Below are 19,610 nucleotides of genomic sequence, written 5' to 3'. Positions count from 1 at the left end.
AGAAAAAGAGATTGGAGCCAGTGTACTTTTCAATTAAAAAATGCACAATTAACAAAGTTTGTACACATGTCAATTCATGATGGGGTAGGCATACCATATGGGATGGTATGCCCGCCCCACACACGATTTTCTCCTCGTTCAGACATCCTAAAACTAGAATTTTATTTGTCTCACTGAAATTCACTCGAAAATCACACAATATGACTTTTTCCTTCTATTAATGTCACAACTCCACCTTTTACCACTCAATGCTTTCTCCCAAGCGCTTCAAAGAACAAAGTGAACTCGAAGAATTTTTAAACCCGTGGAATTCCTAACCGAATGTGAACCAAAGATGATAAAACAAAAGGACTTGAAGATTTTTTGATGGAATAAACCCGGACTTTAATTGAATGAAAGAAACTAGTGTGACTCAATAAAATAAAGATTGTTGGTAGTAAATTGAACGATAATATATAAAAAAAAAAAACATATTTTTTCTTTCCAGAACAGTACCAAATATTTAAAAAGAAAAAAAAATCGACTTTTTTTTCTTAACTGGACGTGAACAGTACTTTTTTTTTTTGAACAAAAAAAATAATGATTTAAACTACCAAAAAATTAAACAAGATCAGTTTGGATGCTAGAATAGCCCCAAAACAGTTTTGACAAAATTTGACAATAATTTGATGAATTGAAGACTCGAACAACGAAGAAACGAATAATACAAGAATGGAAACTAAAAAAAATGGGGGAAAAACAAAGAACAAAGACTCAAAAAAAAAAAAAAGGAAACACTAAGGATGTAACCTGTTAAATTGGAATCTGTGCTCTAATACCAACTGATGCGAACCCCGTAGTAACGTTAACTACGAAACACATAATTTGATAGCTAGAATCCTAGAAAAGTCAATTAAGAGGTTTGAGAGTTTGAATCCAAATCAATGAACCAAAAAATCCAACAAGATCAAAGCTTGAAAGATAAGACCCCCAACCGGATTGTAGAACGCCAGAAGATTATAACTCTTGATAAGTTCCAATTGTTCAATGAAGAACGATATGAAGAAAGCAAACTGTCTCTCTTTATTGAATTCTCTCAAAATAATATTATGTGTAAAGTTTTACAAAAAAAAAATTAAATCTATTTATATGTAGAAAATCTAGAAACAAATTCTAATAGGAATAAAATTATAATGAAAATCTAGAAACTAATTCTAATAGGAATAAAACTCTAATCCTAACTTAAAATGGAATTAAAGATTAAAAATTTTTTACCATAACCAAAACTCTAATAAAATATGGAAAATTTCAAACAAGGAAACAATTTCCCCCGGAAAATAATTATGTGGTGTCAATTTATTTCTTCTGCTTGTATTAAATTGATTCATTTGGGTTCGGCTCCTGACCCGAACATGAAGGTTGCCTCATTTTGCGTTCCAAACATTGTCCCATCCATAGTTGATTGAACTAGCAACCTCATCGCTTGTTTTACTTGCTTTGTCCTCGATCGCGTCATTGATCCACCTTCGATTTTCAACGGATCTCACTCCACACTTGTCTTTTTCAAACTTGACTCTTGAATCACATAAAACCCTAATGAATGCAAAGTCCCTTTTATATGAGATAAGCCCAAAAGTCAAATCCAACAGCGCACAACATTCAAAGTGTCAATTATCTATCGAGGGCGTGTATATACATCAAATGAAAAACACGTTTTGCCAAATTCCAAAACCATCCATTTATTGGGTCAAAATCAGTTAATTGGACCGGGCAATTGGGCTCAGAAAAGGCAGCTTACTGGACCAAAAAATTAGTTGGACGTTCGAAAATGTAGCAACCCTTTTCAACGGATACCAGACAAATATCAAGAAATTCCATATTCAACCCTGTCTACAACCCTGTGTGTGTTTTGAGTGGGCTGAGAGAGTACCAAGAAGATGAGAAACAAGACTTGAATCAGAGCCACTGCATGGATACAAGGAGAGTCAGTGGCGTAAGAGATTGGAGAATGGAGTATTGCCTCCACAATCAACAGAAGAGTCCCCCCAATACATAGATGGCCTTCACTGATGGTTCATTTGAAAATCCCTTTTCCAGGGTATCAATATGCCCGTGTTCTACATTGTTTGCCAAAAATATCACAAAACATATAGCATGAACTGATCCTCTACTCACAATTTAGGCCCTGTTTGGGTCCCATTAATTTGAAGAAATGTATTATGGAATAGTGATTGATAGAGAATGTGTGGTTAAAAAAGAAGAATTTATTTTTATTTGCGTGTAATATTATTTTAATGAAGAATGTCATTAAAAATAAATAGTATAGAAAAAATAATGGAAAAGAATGTAAAGTAAAACATGACAAACAGGGGCTTATGGTGCGTTCTGTAACTCGCAAACAAAGGGTTAGGCCTGAATCTTGTTCAATTTGTTCTGGATTCAAGACTTTCTAGATCACTTTGTGAGCTTGTTTTGTTTCTTCTTGAAGGTTTAGACCAGATAACAGTAACTAAAATATAAAAATATATGATATATCTACTGGGTTTTGGTTTGGATGTTCAAATTTTGACAGCGTGTATAGAGGAACCCATACAGCAACGCAGGTTTTAAGTTGTTTTAGGCCTTTTAGGTCCTTGCAACTGTAGATCGACATTTATAAAGAATCTAGAGTTTCTTCGAAAAAGAAGTGGCATTGCTCTTTTGAGTTGACGACTAGATTTAAATGAATACAATAATTTTCAGATGGTACAGTATTAGAATCATGAAAAAGAATTGGATTCACGTCATCTATTTATAAAAATTGAAGATATACGGGGACTTTTTTTTTTTTTAATATATTAAATCTTGTCCACTCAAAAATGACTCGTTGAATATAGGATTTAAGTTTTGGCCGTTATCGACTTTTGATCAAAAAATGAATTTTAGAGACCGTTGTGTTTAATAACGTAAAGTTTTAAATAGATAACTTTATTCTCCCACAACAAAACGTCTTTATATATGTTCATAATACTTGCATGAATGACTTACTACTAGCCACTAGGTGTCCTAACTTAGGGCCTTGTTTTATCACCGAATACACATTTGCTTTGTAACAAAACATGTTCAGCTTAGATATGGCTTTGTTGAATTTACAAAGTTCACGAATTTTGTCTTTACAAGTAGTTTCATGATTTGCAGAGATTGTCTGCTGAAATAAAAAGCCAAATATTTGATACTTTTATGGTTCAACGAAATTTTTCGCCTCCCAATTGGTCGAGCCACCAGCCAGACCATCCATGGTTGGTATGGTGCTTGAACACTATTTCTATCAGCACTTACCAAAACTAGAATAAGCTAGAAATCCGAGCTCTATCTAATTCCCTATACAATGTCTCTGATTCCAAACATTCATGTTACAAATGCAGAAAAACGACTGGAAAAACAAACTGTCAATACATACACAAGTGAGGCACAGTATGCAAAAAAAGGAACCAGAAATAAATAATGAAAATACACAACAAAGAGCCTTCAATTTTATTACCACATCTTCTTGTATAACAAATGAATAATCTAATAAAGAATGTCATAAGACTTAACTGCTTACATTTGTACATCAAAATTAACCAAGCAAACAAAGTACAGGTACCCAAATTTTTCCAGTCACAGGTCATGATATCCAATACGTTCTATTCACAATCAGTTAAAAGAAAAAGAAAGAGCCAAGCAAATATTACATTATCAGAAAGAAAGGGATCAAAATGAATTGTCAAGTCCCACGTCATTCCCTATCAGCCAATCACTCAACTCAGGAGATGCGACTGTGTTTGTCAAGAGGAAATTTCCTTTGCGATAGTAACCATAACCAAATTTTATAAAGGGATCAAATATTTGATTAAAATCTAAATGACAACAGCAACAAAAGTCAATTAGACTGTAATTCGATCCATGTCTAGCCATAGACTTTAGAACTACAGAGCACAAAAATAATCAGAAACTATAACCTAACTTTGACCCTTCAGCTTTCCAGTTACCTTGTGCTTATAATGCCACCCATTCCTATCGCCATTTGTTTGGTTCTTCTTTGCAGCAACTAAACATTGCTCACTGCTGCGACCTTTACAACTTATCTCTGCTTGGAGCTTACGTCTCCTCATCCTGTTTTCTAGCCTTATGCCTCTCAAAGTGCGGACTCTCTGCTCAATCTCCAGAGCTTGGGAGAAGTTCCAGATCCTTACAACACCCTCTTCACCTCCACCAACAATACGATCACAGCCAATGCCAACCGAGAACAAATTGCAGCCAAACCCATGGAGCATTCTTTGAGGAGGTTCTACATGTTTTTTGTCCATGTGGTTGCCCTTAAAAGGATTTTCAATTGAAGAGTGCTTGCTTGTCTTTTTCAACAATTTTCTCACATCAATAAGTGATATTTTCCCATCACTGGAAGCTGAAACAAGCCAAGGGAATTCAAAAGCAAGAGAATAAACAGATCCTGTGTGAGGAAGCCATGTTGCAATCTTTCGCACACTACACTTAGCATTTCTTATGATCTCAAACATGTGTATAGAACCATCTTCTCCTCCAGTAAATATGAGCTTCCCAGTATGACTACATGCCAAAGAATATGCATTGCCAACGTGTGCATTATTGATAATGGCTAGAGGAGTTCCACTATTAATGTCCCAAAGGTGTACATCAGAACCTGCTGCACTCATTAGTATAGTGTCATGAGGTACGAGGCTCCAAACCCAATCATTATGCACCAACACCTTCAAACATTTCAAAGAAGAACGATCCCAAATACATATAGTCATGTCCCAAGAACCACTGTAAATCTTACCAAAATCCAATGCAAGACAAGTTATGGGGCCTTCATGTTCCCAAACCCGAAATTCCATATTCTGATTTTTTGGTGCACAGAGATCAAATAAGTGAGCATTCCCATCGTCTGCCTTCCAACCATGTATGAACCCATCTGTACCCCCAGCAACCAAAACCTTTGTATCGGCTGCCAATGCACGAATCGTACACCCAAGAGGCCTAGATGATGCGATTGACAACCCTTCCTCCATGTCCCACATTCTCACAATCTGATCATAACCCGAAGTAAAAACAATCTTCTTAGAAGCCAATACAAAAACTGCCCTAATTGCTTCAGTATGCCCATACAGAGTATCAATACTAAAACGACCCATAAAAGTCTTGCTATGGAAATCCCTATCCACAAACAGCTCCTTCCATGATCTCTCGTCCGAATTCCCTGGCCCAAAATTGGCCAGCGTTATTGGATGGCCCCACCTCTCACAGTAAAACTCCTTCCACACATGGTGTTCGGACGCCAGCCTATACAAATAAGTGTTGACACAGGACACAATGCCCAGCTCTTTTGGATCAAGGCAGTTGAGGATTTCAGATATCAATGCCGGGGGAAGGTCAGTGATGGACCGAATATAATTAGGTAAACTTTCATTGACAGAAGGTGTATTGGCATTTAATATAGATGTGTATTTTGGATTGTCAGACTCAGAAGTAAAATTCTTGATATTGTTAGTTGATATAACTTGACGTTTGTCAACTTCTTCTGCGGGCGGATTATCTAAGCAATCTATTGAGGTGTCCTTTGAGCCAATTCTTACAGTCTGGTGGCATTCAAATGCCATAAAAATACTTATCTATCTAAGTGAAAAATGCAACCTTCAAAACACGAAGTCCACTAGATTTGATCAAATTCCTGTAACGTACCCAATAAATTTTTTTGAAAGCTCAAAGAAAAATAATAGAAAATTTCAAAAATAAATCCCCCAACTCAACCAAACCCTAAAAGAGCAGAAATTTAGCCTAGATGTCAAAACCTAGCTGCAGAAAAATGCAAAGAAAACAAAAAATAATGCCCTTAAAATGAAAAATAAAATTGAAATTTTGGATAAGCTGAATAATATGAAAATAACGCTTATTTTTGTGGAATTCAAAGACAAATCAAAAGGAAAAAAACAATAAAAGTTCCTAAAGTCAATAAAAAAAACTAAAATAAAATCTAATAAACCTCGAGTTATCGTATAAAACCGAATTTTTATACCTCAGAAACGAAGCTGCGATTGCTTCGCTATCAGGGACACTGATTCGAGGGAAAGAATCGATTTATGACAGAAATTCTTGAACAAATTTCTCTTTTTTGTGGAGTCCGAAAATGGAAGAAGACGGGTTATCTAGATTCCTGTGGCGGATCGGGTTTGCCCAGCCTATTTCATATGTATATTACACTAAGCACCCCACTTTTTGTTATAATTTCTTTGGGCTCCTCTATATTTTTTAGAATTACAAGCTATAATTCTCGTTTTTGACTAATAGTAAAACCATAATTATCAGACCTGACCAATAACATGGGACAACCGAAGGGCTGTTATATTATAATTTTGAATACAGATATATTTTATCATTTTTTATTTTTAATTTAATTTAATATGTGTTTATGTTTATTACAAATTATTTGATTTCTATTACTATTTGTCACAGGTTTCGTTTAATATAACTTTAGTTTTGATAATAAAAGATTGATCACGACTAATATATGTCCATCTCATGATTTTTATCTGCGATCTAGTGAGGACAGTGAAATTTTTTTTCCCCTTTTTTATATGAGTTGGAAAATGTAGACTCACTTTTACCCTTTTTAAAGATATTCAAATTTTGGTCAAATGTTTGACTTTTGATCAATTAGAGAATTTTTGGAATGTTTCTCCTACCACATATTTTTTTGAAGATTTGTGATGTATTTGGTATGATTTAAAAGTTTGGGATAGTCATATACATTTTTGAAAGGTTTGGGACCTTGAATACAAATTTTCCATTAGAAATTGAAGATGGTTGAGACATATTTTTTACAATCTTAAGAAGGTCTCAATTCATAAGAATGACAGGGCATTGACCTCAATACTAGAAGAGGGATGAGGGGACTAGAATTAACATGGTTCATGCTAATTGTTTGTTTCAGTAAATCTAGTAATGATGAACCGTACATAGTTGTGAAAAATGATTGATGCAATTCGATATCATCCATTGAAAATACTAAATGGGTTTATCTTATATAAATAAGGTAGTCACCTGTTTACAGAAAAAATAAGAATAAAAAATCAATAGCTTCACAAGACCTTTCCGCTATTTTGTTTCTTTCTTTTGTTCCTCGATCTTTCATACATATTTTTTTACATTCCAAAATCCTTATACCTAGTCCTAGATTCCCTCATAATAGGCACTGCAAACAGCTGTGTAAGTTGGTTAGACGATCATGCAAGTAGAGGATTGGGACAAAGCCATCTCCCTTCTTCACATCGACATCAATATTCAGCTTGCACTGCATAGCTCTAGTGGCCTCCAAATCCCCTCGACTCACCTCACCCTCACTCACCTCTCTTGCACATCTATCTGCTATCTCATCAATGACCTCCAACGCGAACCCATCCCCCAATGCAGCACCTCGTCTCTTTCATACCAACAATCCTTTAACAACACCTGCAGTGCCTTTGTTTCAAGAGTGTTAAAATCTACCAAAACATCCCCAGTGAAAAACATGGCATAGGTGGCCCGGCACCTAAAAACACATGGTCTCATCCATGATGTGCCGGGTGCCATGGTCCAGCCACTTTGACAACCGAACTCTATCAGGTTCGATTGTGGGAGCATGTGGCTCAGAAAAACTGAAAACGCAGTCCTGTATTCTTACAGATAAAAACTAGTGCAAAAGATTCGGCAGCAATGGAAGATTATATTTACATCACACGTACATGAAATTTCATCAATGTAAGATTCAGGTCTACTACTGCATTTTCATGAATGCAATTTGATCACAGTAAAAAGAAGCAAAAGTAGGGTTTAAATCACATTACAGAACGAAAATTGATGAATTGCAGTGCAAAATATGTATGACCCATCCATTTTTCTCAACAAATCTTATGCTGAACGTGAGATCCAACAGAGAAACTATCCTTCGTTAAAATGACAGTTACACAACCCGATAGCAGAAATTGTCACGAGGACGTACAATGTTATCTGGGATCAAATCCAGATATAATTCACCCCACTAGGACACATCTTAACCTCAAACCACAGTAACAAACCTAACATATCACAATTGTTTCAATTTACTGCTATCAGCAATGAAATTTCAGAATTACGAAACATTTTCCTTTCTGTTACATATTTTTACAGATTATGAAGACGCGATCTTCATTATACAGGGGGTATACTAAAACCAAAATCAAGTCCGTTGTCTTACCCTCCTGCCATTTGTATCACCACCGTCAGAAAGCTGGGCCCAAACACTTCGAGACTTGCCACCGCTACTACTGCAATCGTCATCACAGCCAGCCACAGTCTTCAATATCTCTGATTGTAAGGCCGGGCAATTTTCTTTAAGATATTCAAAGCCATCTGAACGCATGACCGCTGCAATAAAAATAAGAACATATCCATTAACAAAGTAAAATGAACAAAAGCAAAATCATCCAATTAAAAGAAGTAAGAGAAAGAACTCTTCATACTAGTTAGAGTAAAGCAATATAAATATTATGGCATTGGGGATCTCAATTAAGTTCTCAGAAATTTCTTCCGTTTAGTAATAAGCTCCTGTTTGGTAGAGATTCTTTGAAATTCATTTTTTCCCACACTCATATTTAACCACACATTCTTCCAATAAAGATAATTTTGCACGTTGACTCGTAACTTATCCATACTTATTAACTACATATTCTCCAAAAACACTCACTTTTTACAAAATCTATTATAATAAAAATCAACATCAAACAGGCACTAACCATACCCATTTTTGAAGTAGCCCAGCTTCATCGTTCTACATAATCACAATTAATGGAGATGATGACCATGTTCAAATAAATATGTAAACCTTCTAACCGGTAAAGAAGGTTCATATAGATAACAAATAAATGTATTAAATTAATGCTCATTGTCATTCTCATAAAGCAAGAAATAAATGCTGGCTTTCATTCTCATAAAGCAAGAAAAAGCTGTGTGTGTATGTACTGTCCAACAACCAGTGTACTGCGCTAGTTTTTGGACACAAAATGTATAAGCAAGCTTTAGAGGGCACATTAACAAGGAAAATTTTCCATCTCAACCTTTTGACATGAAACCGTCAATGACTGGAAGAAAACTAACATCAGCAATAAATGTTGTAAAAGCATTCTTACTAGTAATTGTAATATGGAGAAAGATGACTATTAATGCAGAATATCAATTTATTGGTAAAACAAGATAAGTCTTTATGGCAGACAGTTAATAAAAATATGAAATAAAGTAAATGCTAAAAACTGCTAAATAGTGTCAACGACTGGTAGAAAACTGGTATTGGCCATTGATGTCTCAAAAACATTCTTACTAGGGCTGAATAATTGTACTAGTAATTGTAATATGGAAAAATATGACTACTAATGCAGAATGTATATTTATTCATAAAACAAGATAAGTGTGTGTCATTGTAGCAGAAAGCCGTTAATAAATATATGTAAACACCACAAACTGGTTGATATTGTACCAGCAAGGTTTTCAGCAGCAAATCTAAGGCATACAGCTTTTAGTTCTTCAGCATGATAACGGTCTGCCAAAGAAAGTATCTGTGCAACAGAATTTACGGATATATCCTTGCAGAGATGAGATTCACACATGCGTCTAAGTCTTGCCAGATCATAACGATCAGCTGCAGCCAGCAACTTCGCTATTAACGTGTCAGATACCATGGGAGCAGAAGAAGAGCTAGATGCCATCAGCTCGTCTTCCACGAGGGCATCTCTGTATACAAAGTGCAGCATAGCCTGTTATACATCAAGCGACTTTTAGTATACTATTCCATCCATAAAATTGAACAAGATTATCGATTTTATAAATCTGAAACGATAAAATAGCTAATAATAAAAATTAATGAAAAAGGAAATAACCAGTCTAAGAGAGAAAAGTTAAGTTTTTGTAAACTAGAAGTAGAACAAAAATATGTAAACCACTCACCTTAAAAACCTTAGGCTCCATATCTGAAACAGTAATCTCTTGCTTATCCTCATCTAATTCTTCAAAAAATTCAGATCGAAGTATGGGGGATCTGGCAGCCAATACTAACTTATGGGCATGAAATTTCTCACCAGACACGTTAAAAATAATATCAGAACCCTCCATGTTTTCCAGCAGCATGCCAAAATGTGCTCCAATATCAGAATCAGGGACTTGAATCGAATGTAACCTTGAACAATCTATAGCAGAGACTACAACTCCAACAGTACAGTTGATCTTCAAGCAATCATCTTTTATAAAATCCGAATTTTCTAGTAGAGCTCGCCTGAAAAACCGCTTGTATCCCCTGTAATAACATAAATTGGAAACTTGAAGTTTGCAGAAGGATTAAAGAATAATTGATGCTGAAGCATTCAATATACGAATAGAGGATAAATGTATTAAAGTTGAAGACAAACAACTTTTCTTTCTTGTTCAAGCACCTTAAACCCTGAACTCCTACACACGATCACATCTAAGCCTAGCTTCTTGGAGTCGAGAAGATGCCATCAATGAGACTATATACCACAATTTTACTTGCAGCGAATGGTAAAATGACTTTTGTACTTGTTGAAGGGCATCTCTGCTCCAAGAAAAAGAAAATCACAATTTTCTCATACTGCAGCAAGAAAATCAAGTTAAATATAATGAAATTTACAAATATACCCCCAACATGTGTATTTACGATTTACATGTCTTAATGTCTTATACTCATTTTTCAGAAATGGTAACAAAAAGCATACTACCTTTAAAAATCCGTTAAAAGAGTTATTTTTATTTTTTATTTTTAAATATTTCTACCATTTTAAATGATCCAGAAAGACCCGTATACCCCTAGTTGCAAAATTGTAAAATAAAAACAAAATTTCTCATTTTGCTTCTAGAACTGAAAAAATTTATAATTAGTGGTAACAAGATTAAATAATTTGTGTTGTTTACAACCACTTAACCCAGAAAAAGAAAAACAGTTTTTGGCCTCTTCTCTACCACTGTGTGTTTTTTACTAAAACACATGATTATCTTGCTGTTATTGAGAATTAACAATTACTGGAGTTCATAAAAGTCTAGAACACTTAGATCTCTAATTCGAAGTTTTGAAATTTTCTTTCTATAGGAGACGTAAACAAGAAAGAAAAAAGAGAACTGAAGATTCAGCTTGAGTGCATATTTGGGGAAATTCTTATTTATAAAATTCAAAATTTTGATTTGTTGATTTTGATCATGTTTCTCGTTCGTTGTTTAGAACTATATGTTAAGGTCTAATAATTATGAGATTCAATCACCCTCAAGCCTGAGCTTTTGGGAGAGATGATTGGGTTTCCATCAACTGATATCAGAATAGACCCACGTCACAAGTTCGAATACCGGAAGAGGCAACCAAAGCGAAGTGCTGAATACCAGCAGCTATAGAAGGGCCAGCCGGGTAAAGCGAAGGTCGTCTTGGAGTGAGCCGCCGTGGACGTCGGATTTGGGGCCGTGGGGTATTGTTCGGGTCTAATAGTTGTGAGATTCAATCAACCTCAAACCTGGGCTTTTGGGAGAAATTGTTGGGTTCCCATCACTATATCGGTACTAATAAAGAGGAAATGGCAAAGAAACATAGAGTATGGATTCTTCAACAGATTTTTAGGGCATTTGAGTAGAGATACATAAATTTGTGTGGTGGAGGAAGAATCGGTGAAGAATCAAAGAGAAGAAAAATATATTAATATGAGCTGAAGAAATGAAAAGAAGTGACGAATGGGTTATAGGTTTCTGAAGATTTATTCATGGAGGAAATAAGTACGTATTAAAATAGGCCCGGGTACTTTAAACCCTTTCACGTAGACTAACAGATGTTAGTCATAGAATTATTTTTTTGTAATTTCAATAAAAACAATATTTAAATTGGAATACACCCTGTATTATAATATCTACACATCAAATGATTAAATAATCAACTTCACATGATAAGACTACCCATATATAAAAATTGACAAAATAATAAATAAAAGTACAATGTTAACAAAGACGGTTAATGGAAACTACTTAAATTACTCAGCGTGAACTAGTTGCGTATGACATGATAAAAAGAACAAACATATAACCAAACCCAATCATTTTTGCCAAACTTTCCTCTAATTGCTCCTTTATGCAACAATTACGCCTTGTAGGTCCTATTAAATCTATATCCTACAATCTATATGTTCGCTCAAAACAATTATATTTTTGTCTTCCAAACCATGGTACATCAGATTCTTCCCCATATACATCAGAAAGATTTTGATTATTTTGTCGAAGCATTCGAGAACCAAGCTATAAACCTAATTTATTTTTGCTTACCCAAGCTGTATAAAAAAACCATAATGGGAATTTCAAAGATAAAAAAATCTAACAATTATAATTTACACATCAAGATTCGACAAAGATATACACAAATGTTAATAAAACATACAATTCTTGAGCTAAATTAAATGGAATTCTGTTGCCATTTCAAATACAACAGAAAAATAACACAAATATGGCCAATAACCACTCAATGTTCAACAAGATACTAGAGTTCTTGATAAAAATCATATAGTCAATTTGCTTAACATCCGATAAGAATTTCAAGAATTTGAAGAAAAGACGAAGTATAACCATGAGATACAGAAATAAAATGGTGAACTCAAGATCAAATAAATTGCTCCTATACTAGTAATTTTTTTAAATATTGATGTGATTTTCATAATCTAAATTCATTAAGCCTATGTTTTGGGAAGAATTTATAAATAGGTAGAAATGACTGGTTGATATTACTTGTCGGCTGGTGCAGATGATATATAAATTTTGCCAAACGGAGCTAAAGAATGGTATATTCTAAAGCAGATTGTCATAGAACTTGGAAGAGAGACACCTCAAAAGCTAGCCGTTAAAGTTGAACAGCCTAAATCTATATAAAACATACAAAGTAAGCCCATACTTCCAATGTGGGATTCAAACCCCATAAATTCCACCGGAACCATGACAAACTACAGTGCTTCCGACCCCTGCGCCCACGCGAGGCAAGCGCCCATACACCAACCGAGGTCTTGAGACATGATGCCTGTTCTAATACCAATGTCACAGAACTTGGGAAAGTCACATCTCAAAAGTTAGCATTGAAATTGGAGAGCCCGAGTCGGCATAAACCACACAAAGGAAGCACATACTTCTGACGTGGGATTCAAACATAAGCTATACCGGAACCATGAAACAGGTTTAATCAAGAATTCTCCTCCTGTGAATATATTGTGAATGAATTTGCAGAAGCATGAAATAATCAAGTACAGCCAATATATCAAGATCAAATTCACACACACCTAAAACAAACTCAAGCATCAAACCGGTCAAAAATAAAAAATTCACAAAAATGAGCTAGAAAGGGAAAAATCTTACCACATACTGCCTCGGTATTTAAGAGTATAAGGCCCGCTCTCAAGCGACCTATCAAAATGGCTGTGCGCCTTGTGCTTCCCTTTCCCACTCTGATCAACCAAGGTCAACTCGAACAACGCCCTCACGTCCGTGCCCTCGCTCGCCAGCGCAATAAAAACCGACACATAAGTGGAATTATCCTCATGATTTTTACCGTCGGGGTAAAAGTAAATTGCCCACTGGTAACCTCCGACGGAGAAATAATCGCTGGCTATGTGTTTTCCGATGCCCATGCCTTTCGCCAGAGAGTACCCCTGGATTAAGAAATGGTGCGACCCGTTTACCGTCTCGGTTACAGAAAGTGAACTCGTCGGCGAGATTAGCTGGTTCGGGCTTTTTTCCAGTGTATTTGACATTTCTGGTATAAATTGAATTGGGGAATTTCTTATATAGGGTTCAGGTGGAATGCATGGGGGATATACAGGGGAATAAATTTGAATCGAAGGGTAGATTTGGGGAAGACGATGGTTTATTTTAGAAAGAGAAAGTTAATTAGGGCTTTCTTCCTCATTTTTCTTTTAATTTTTTTCTTTTTATTGTCGTGGTGAGTGGGAGGAAGAGTCAATTGTCCCAATAATCACCAAATTTAGGTTGGGAACTTCGATTGCGCATTGTAGATCCAGATGAATTTCGTTTCTCAGCGGTAACAAAATAGGCTAACGTGACAGATGAATTGTACAGGTGACGCTGCATCTTTTTTAAGAGTATTTGAAAATTCCTACGTTTTCATATCATCTTGATGTCAGTTTAAAATGTTTAGTGGCGAAAATTCAATCACCTTAAAGTATAATGAGTAATCAAAAATATATTTCTCCGTGACTGGACATCAACTTAGTGATTGGGTGCCAACTGTACAATCTATCTGTCACGTCGATTACTTTGTTATAGTTGCATAACAAAAGTCATCCAAATGAGAAGTGGATAAATGAGAGATAGAAAGATCGAGTGAATTTCCTGAAAAATAAAATCTCAATTTCCTTAGAGAAAATATTTTTCTTGATTTTGGGAAAAATATGATTACGTGACAAAAAGTAAAAAAATCATTTTCCATAGAAAAAAGTTAGTCAAACAGCACAAATGTAGAAATTTGAGTGGACAAAATTCATTTTTCATAAAAATATTGATAATCAAACGCTTGCACATCCAAGTGTTGTTGCAATTTGAAACTATTCTTTTTTGTTCAAATATAAACACGATGTAAAGTATTTTAAAAGTTATTTCACATCTAAAAACATGAAAATTGCTATGCATGCACTGTGATCATGTGAGGCGAGTCTCTTTGAGATCTCAAAGAAGGAAATGTTAGCAGATAGCCACAAAAAAAGACATTTTGTCAAAATGGCCATTGACTATTGTTTAAAAAAATGAAAAATTTGTAAAAACTTTAAAAACAATGAAAACTCAATATTGCCCGCAATAAATCACACTCAAATCGAAGTCTGAAAAAGAAGGGGAAGAAATCTTGTTGGAAATAATTGTAGAAATCTTTGTAGATTATGTAAAATTATTGGAAATGACATTTTTTAAGGTGTTTTTAAGTCGAAATGGAGATCTCCGACACTTGGACCGGAGAACAAAGGGACGAGAGGACGGCCAGACGGCTGGGCCGTCTGCAAAGCTTCTGGGCCGTCTTTTTTGGACGGCTTCCCTCAATTTTTTTCGTTGTATTCCATAAATAATTTAAATACACAAAAAAAACGAACATTTAAATAATAAATAAATGGTTATTTAAATGATAAATAAAAATTATTAATAATGAATAAATATTAATAATTAAAATATGTAATCAAATATTTACGTTTACTTGTTAAATAAATAATTTAAATAATCAATCAATATAAATAATTACATCAAATAATTGAAATGAACAATTGAAACAAATAAATGAAAAATAATTGGAATAAATAATTAATTTAAATGCATAAAAATAAATAATGAATATTTAAATAATAATTAAATGATTATTTAAATGATAAATGAAAAATGTAAATAATGAATAAATATTAATAATCAAAATATGTAATTAAAATTTAATTGAAATAAATTTCTAACATTTAAAATAAATAATTAAATATTTACGTTTACCTGTTCAATAAATAATTTAAATAATCAATCAATAGAAATAATTAAATTAAATAATTTAAATGAACAATTGAAACAAATAAATGAAAAATAATTGGAATAAATAAATAATTTAAATGCACAAAAATAAATAATAATTAAATGATTATTTAAATGAAAAATGAAAAATGTAAATAATGAATAAATGTTAATAATCAAAATATGTAATTGAAATTTAATTGAAATGAATTTCTAACATTTAAAATAAATAATTAAATATTTACGTTTAACTGTTCAATAAATAATTTAAATAATCAATCAATATAAATAATTAAAACAAATAATTTAAACGAACAATTGAAACAAATAAATGAAAAATAATTGAAATAAATAATTAATTTAAATGCACAAAAATAAATAATGAACATTTAAATAACAATTAAATGATTATTTAAATGATAAATAAAAAATATAATTAATGAATAAATGTTAATAATCAAAATATGTAATTAAAATTTAATTGAAATAAATTTCTAACACTTAAAATAATTAATTAAATATTTACGTTTACCTGTTCAATAAATAATTTAAATAATCAATCAATCTAAATAATTAAATCAAATAATTTAAATGAACAATTGAAACAAATAAATGAAAAATAATTGGAATATATAATTAATTAAAATGCACAAAACGAAACAATGAACATTTAAATAATAATTAAATGATTATTTAAAAGATAAATGAAAAATATAAATAATGAATAAATGTTAATAATCAAAATACGTAATTAAAATTTCATTAAAATAAATTTTTAACATTTAAAATAAAAATTAAATATTTACTTTTACTTGTTCAATAAATAATTTAAATAATCAATCAATATAAATAATTAAATCAAATAATTTAAATGAACAATTGAATCAAATAAATGAAAAACAATTGGAACAAATAATTAATTTAAATGCACAAAAATAAATAATGAACATTTAAATAATAATTAAATGATTATTTAAATGATAAATGAAAGTGTAAATAATGAATAAATGTTAATAATCAAAATATGTAATTAAAATTTAATTGAAATAAATTTCTAACATTTAAAATAAAAATTAAATATTTACGTTTACTTGTTCAATAAATAATTTAAATAATCAATCAATATAAATAATTAAATCAAATAATTTAAATGAACAATTGAACAAATAAAAGAAAAACAATTGGAATAAATAATTAATTGAAATGCACAAAAATAAATAATGAACAATTAAATAATAATTAAATGATTATTCAAATGATAAATAAAAAATATAAATAATGAATAAATGTTACTAATCAAAATATGTAATTAAATTTTATTTAAAATAAATATTCAAAATAATTTATTTAATTTATTTAAATAAGTAATTAAATATAAATAATCAAAATTAATTAAATAATTAATTGAAATAAATAATAAAGAATTAAAATAATCTATGAAATAAATAATTTTACAAAAATTAGTTTTTCGATTTTTATAATTTGTTGTCTAATTTTATAATTCATTTTTTTATTATCTGTTATTTCGTGCGTATATTACTTACAGTTCGATTAGTTGAATTTTATGAGATTATGTTTCAAACGTTCTAATATTAGAAATTTTGCAGGATAGACTACCATTTGGACGACGCTTTGAAACAGATTTCAGACAAAGTTACGTCGAACTGTAGCTTTGCTAGTTTCATAGTAGTATTGGATTCAACGGTATGGATTGGCCCAACGTGCCAACCCATTTTTTTCTTTTTTTAATATTGAATTTAATTGTTTATAAATATTTCATAAAATATGTAATTTGTTTATTTAAGTAAAATAACTAATTGTTACGAGTACGCAGACCCGTTACACCGATCCTGCTTATGACGGTAACTCTGGCACAATTAGAAGATGCATTCAAGGAATGCGACGATATGTTTGACAAGTTGAAGTTGGGGATGGTGTTTATACTAAAGAGCATACTGAGGTATCATCACAAGAAGACGTCGATCGACGTATTTCATTTGGAGGTTGTTGAAGACATTGACATATTTAACAACTATCCATGGGGACAAAGCTTACAGTTATCAACTCTCGTCGACGATCCTGAGATACATATTATTCATTTATGATTTATGTTGTAAGTCATTTCGAAATCTCAGTGCATGGTCATTAACTCGGTGAAATGTTAATATGTTAGCTTGAATTGCTCACTGAGCTAACACCGTTGATCGAGGAGAAGGGTCAGAGTCATATCCAAAGAGATACGGTGTGTAGGTGATAGGAGTCCCAAATAGTGACAACGAGTAGCGGAGATGTTGACAGGAAGGGTGACGGTGGAGGGGTGGAGATGTACACAGATATTTCATTAGAATCATTATGGATGTCAGTGGAGATAGGAGGTCTGCCGGTGGTGGGAACGAAATAATTGTAATAATTGTATTTTTTTTAATTTATGAAATAATTGTATATGTTGTAAAATTTATTTAAATAAGGTAATAAAATATTAAATACTTACTACACACAACCAATTAAGATAATTTATAAATAAAATATCTAAATAAAAATTAAATTAAATATTATTTTTTTATTTAATTAAGTGATTAAATAAATAATTAAACAACGTAATTAAATATTAAATAAATAATATACATAACTATGCCAGAAAGGACCCCCAACTTGACAGATAATGTCGCGAGTTTGGATGACACCCTGTACGAAATATATTATTGACGTGCCAGAGCAAATGGTTAGCAAGAAGACCAAATTGTTGTCACAACACATTGTTTCTCCATACACGATTGAGGCAAAGAAGATAACATCTGTTGACGGTACATTGTCCAACCTCTTCCGTGAAATCGACCCAGGCAATTGTGAAATCTTCGCATTGAAGTTAGGGCTGTAAATGGATCGGATATATTAATCGGATCTGCTAAAATTTGATCCGATCCGTTAATAATAATTATCCTATTTGATCCGATCCAATAATTTGATGGATATTTGAATGTTAAATCCATATCCGATTAACAATGTTATCGGATATCCGATCCGAAATTGAAAAAATTAGAAAAATAAATATTTTATTTATTTATCATATCGGAATGACTTATATCCATATTTGATTCATATAGTTAACGGATTATCGGATTTAAATCTCGATTGGATTATCGGATTAAGACCCTAAATCCATTTCCCATTAATTTCATCGGATTCAGATCGAATTTGGATCAAAATCCAATCATTGATTCATTTAGTTAACGAATTATCGAATTTGAATCTCGATTGGGTTATCGGATTGAAGCCCTAAATCTATCTTCCATTAATTTCATCGGATTTGGATCAAAATCCAATCCATTAACAGCCATAATTAAAGTACATTGAATTTTTAGCATTGAACGTTGCGTAGAATCGATAAACTAAACATACATTAAAATTCAAGCGGTCTTTTATGTACATTGTGATTCGTAATTGTAATAATTTCAAATGTATGCATTTTTTTTCAAAACGTTTGTAATACTTTAGTTTTTATGTAATTGTATAATAAATAGCTAATTACTCTTAATTACATACATAACACACTTTTAAGTAAAGAAATTTGAGGAAATCAGTAACACACTATAAATAGAGAGTACATATGATTTAAATAAATTTTCAACATCTATTGGATAGAGACTAACATACTATAATTGGGAATTTCTTACTTGATTTCATTTGGTTGAGGAAATATAGTTTCGACATTCTCGAATAATGTTCGATGTATTGAAAATGTGACAATGCTTAAAGTTCAACTCCCATCTCTGTTAGATATTCTCATACACCGTATGATTTATATTCTAATTAAATATTAAATAAATAATATACATAACCAATCAAGATAATTAATTAATAAGATATTTAAAAAATAAATTAAATAAAATATTAATTTTCTATTTGAATAAGTGATTAAATAAAGTAATGAAATATTAAAGAAACAATATACATAACAAATTAAAATAATTAATTAATGACTTATTTAAAGAAGAAATTAAATTAAAATTAATTTTTTATTTGAATAAGTGTTTAAAATAAATAATTAAATAAATTAATTAAAT

General features: G+C 32.0%; 2 protein-coding genes across 2 annotated transcripts; both read right to left on the bottom strand.

The window, feature by feature from the left end:
* Nucleotides 1-3,513: 3,513 nt before the first annotated feature.
* On the bottom strand, nt 3,514-6,185 carry LOC111411932 (F-box/WD-40 repeat-containing protein At5g21040-like). Its single transcript, XM_023042613.1, has 2 exons — nt 6,035-6,185; nt 3,514-5,689 (listed from the first exon to the last, which is right to left on the bottom strand). Exon 2 carries the CDS (start codon nt 5,616-5,618, stop codon nt 3,960-3,962), a length of 1,659 nt encoding a protein of 552 aa, XP_022898381.1. The 5' UTR covers nt 5,619-5,689; nt 6,035-6,185; the 3' UTR covers nt 3,514-3,959.
* A 1,674-nt stretch (nt 6,186-7,859) lies between these two features.
* Nucleotides 7,860-14,016, bottom strand: LOC111411930 (BTB/POZ and MATH domain-containing protein 4-like). Its single transcript, XM_023042611.1, has 4 exons — nt 13,408-14,016; nt 9,973-10,318; nt 9,506-9,782; nt 7,860-8,400 (listed from the first exon to the last, which is right to left on the bottom strand). Exons 1-4 carry the CDS (start codon nt 13,800-13,802, stop codon nt 8,213-8,215), a joined length of 1,206 nt encoding a protein of 401 aa, XP_022898379.1. The 5' UTR covers nt 13,803-14,016; the 3' UTR covers nt 7,860-8,212.
* Nucleotides 14,017-19,610: the final 5,594 nt, after the last annotated feature.

The sequence above is a fragment of the Olea europaea genome, chromosome 16 (assembly GCF_002742605.1).
Source record: "Olea europaea var. sylvestris chromosome 16, O_europaea_v1, whole genome shotgun sequence".
Taxonomy (NCBI): Eukaryota; Viridiplantae; Streptophyta; class Magnoliopsida; order Lamiales; family Oleaceae; genus Olea; species Olea europaea.
This window is presented reverse-complemented; position numbering and strand designations above follow the sequence as displayed.

Excerpts from the sequence above, each read along its gene's own strand:
- LOC111411932 (XM_023042613.1), bottom strand. The coding sequence starts at position 5,618 with ATGGCATTTGAATGCCACCAGACTGTAAGAATTGGCTCAAAGGACACC.
- LOC111411930 (XM_023042611.1), bottom strand. The coding sequence starts at position 13,802 with ATGTCAAATACACTGGAAAAAAGCCCGAACCAGCTAATCTCGCCGACG. Across the intron at positions 9,783-9,972 it reads TGGAGCCTAAGGTTTTTAAG|GCTATGCTGCACTTTGTATA; the intron begins GTGAGTGGTTTA and ends GATGTATAACAG. Across the intron at positions 8,401-9,505 it reads TGCTGCTGAAAACCTTGCTG|CGGTCATGCGTTCAGATGGC; the intron begins GTACAATATCAA and ends TTTTTATTGCAG.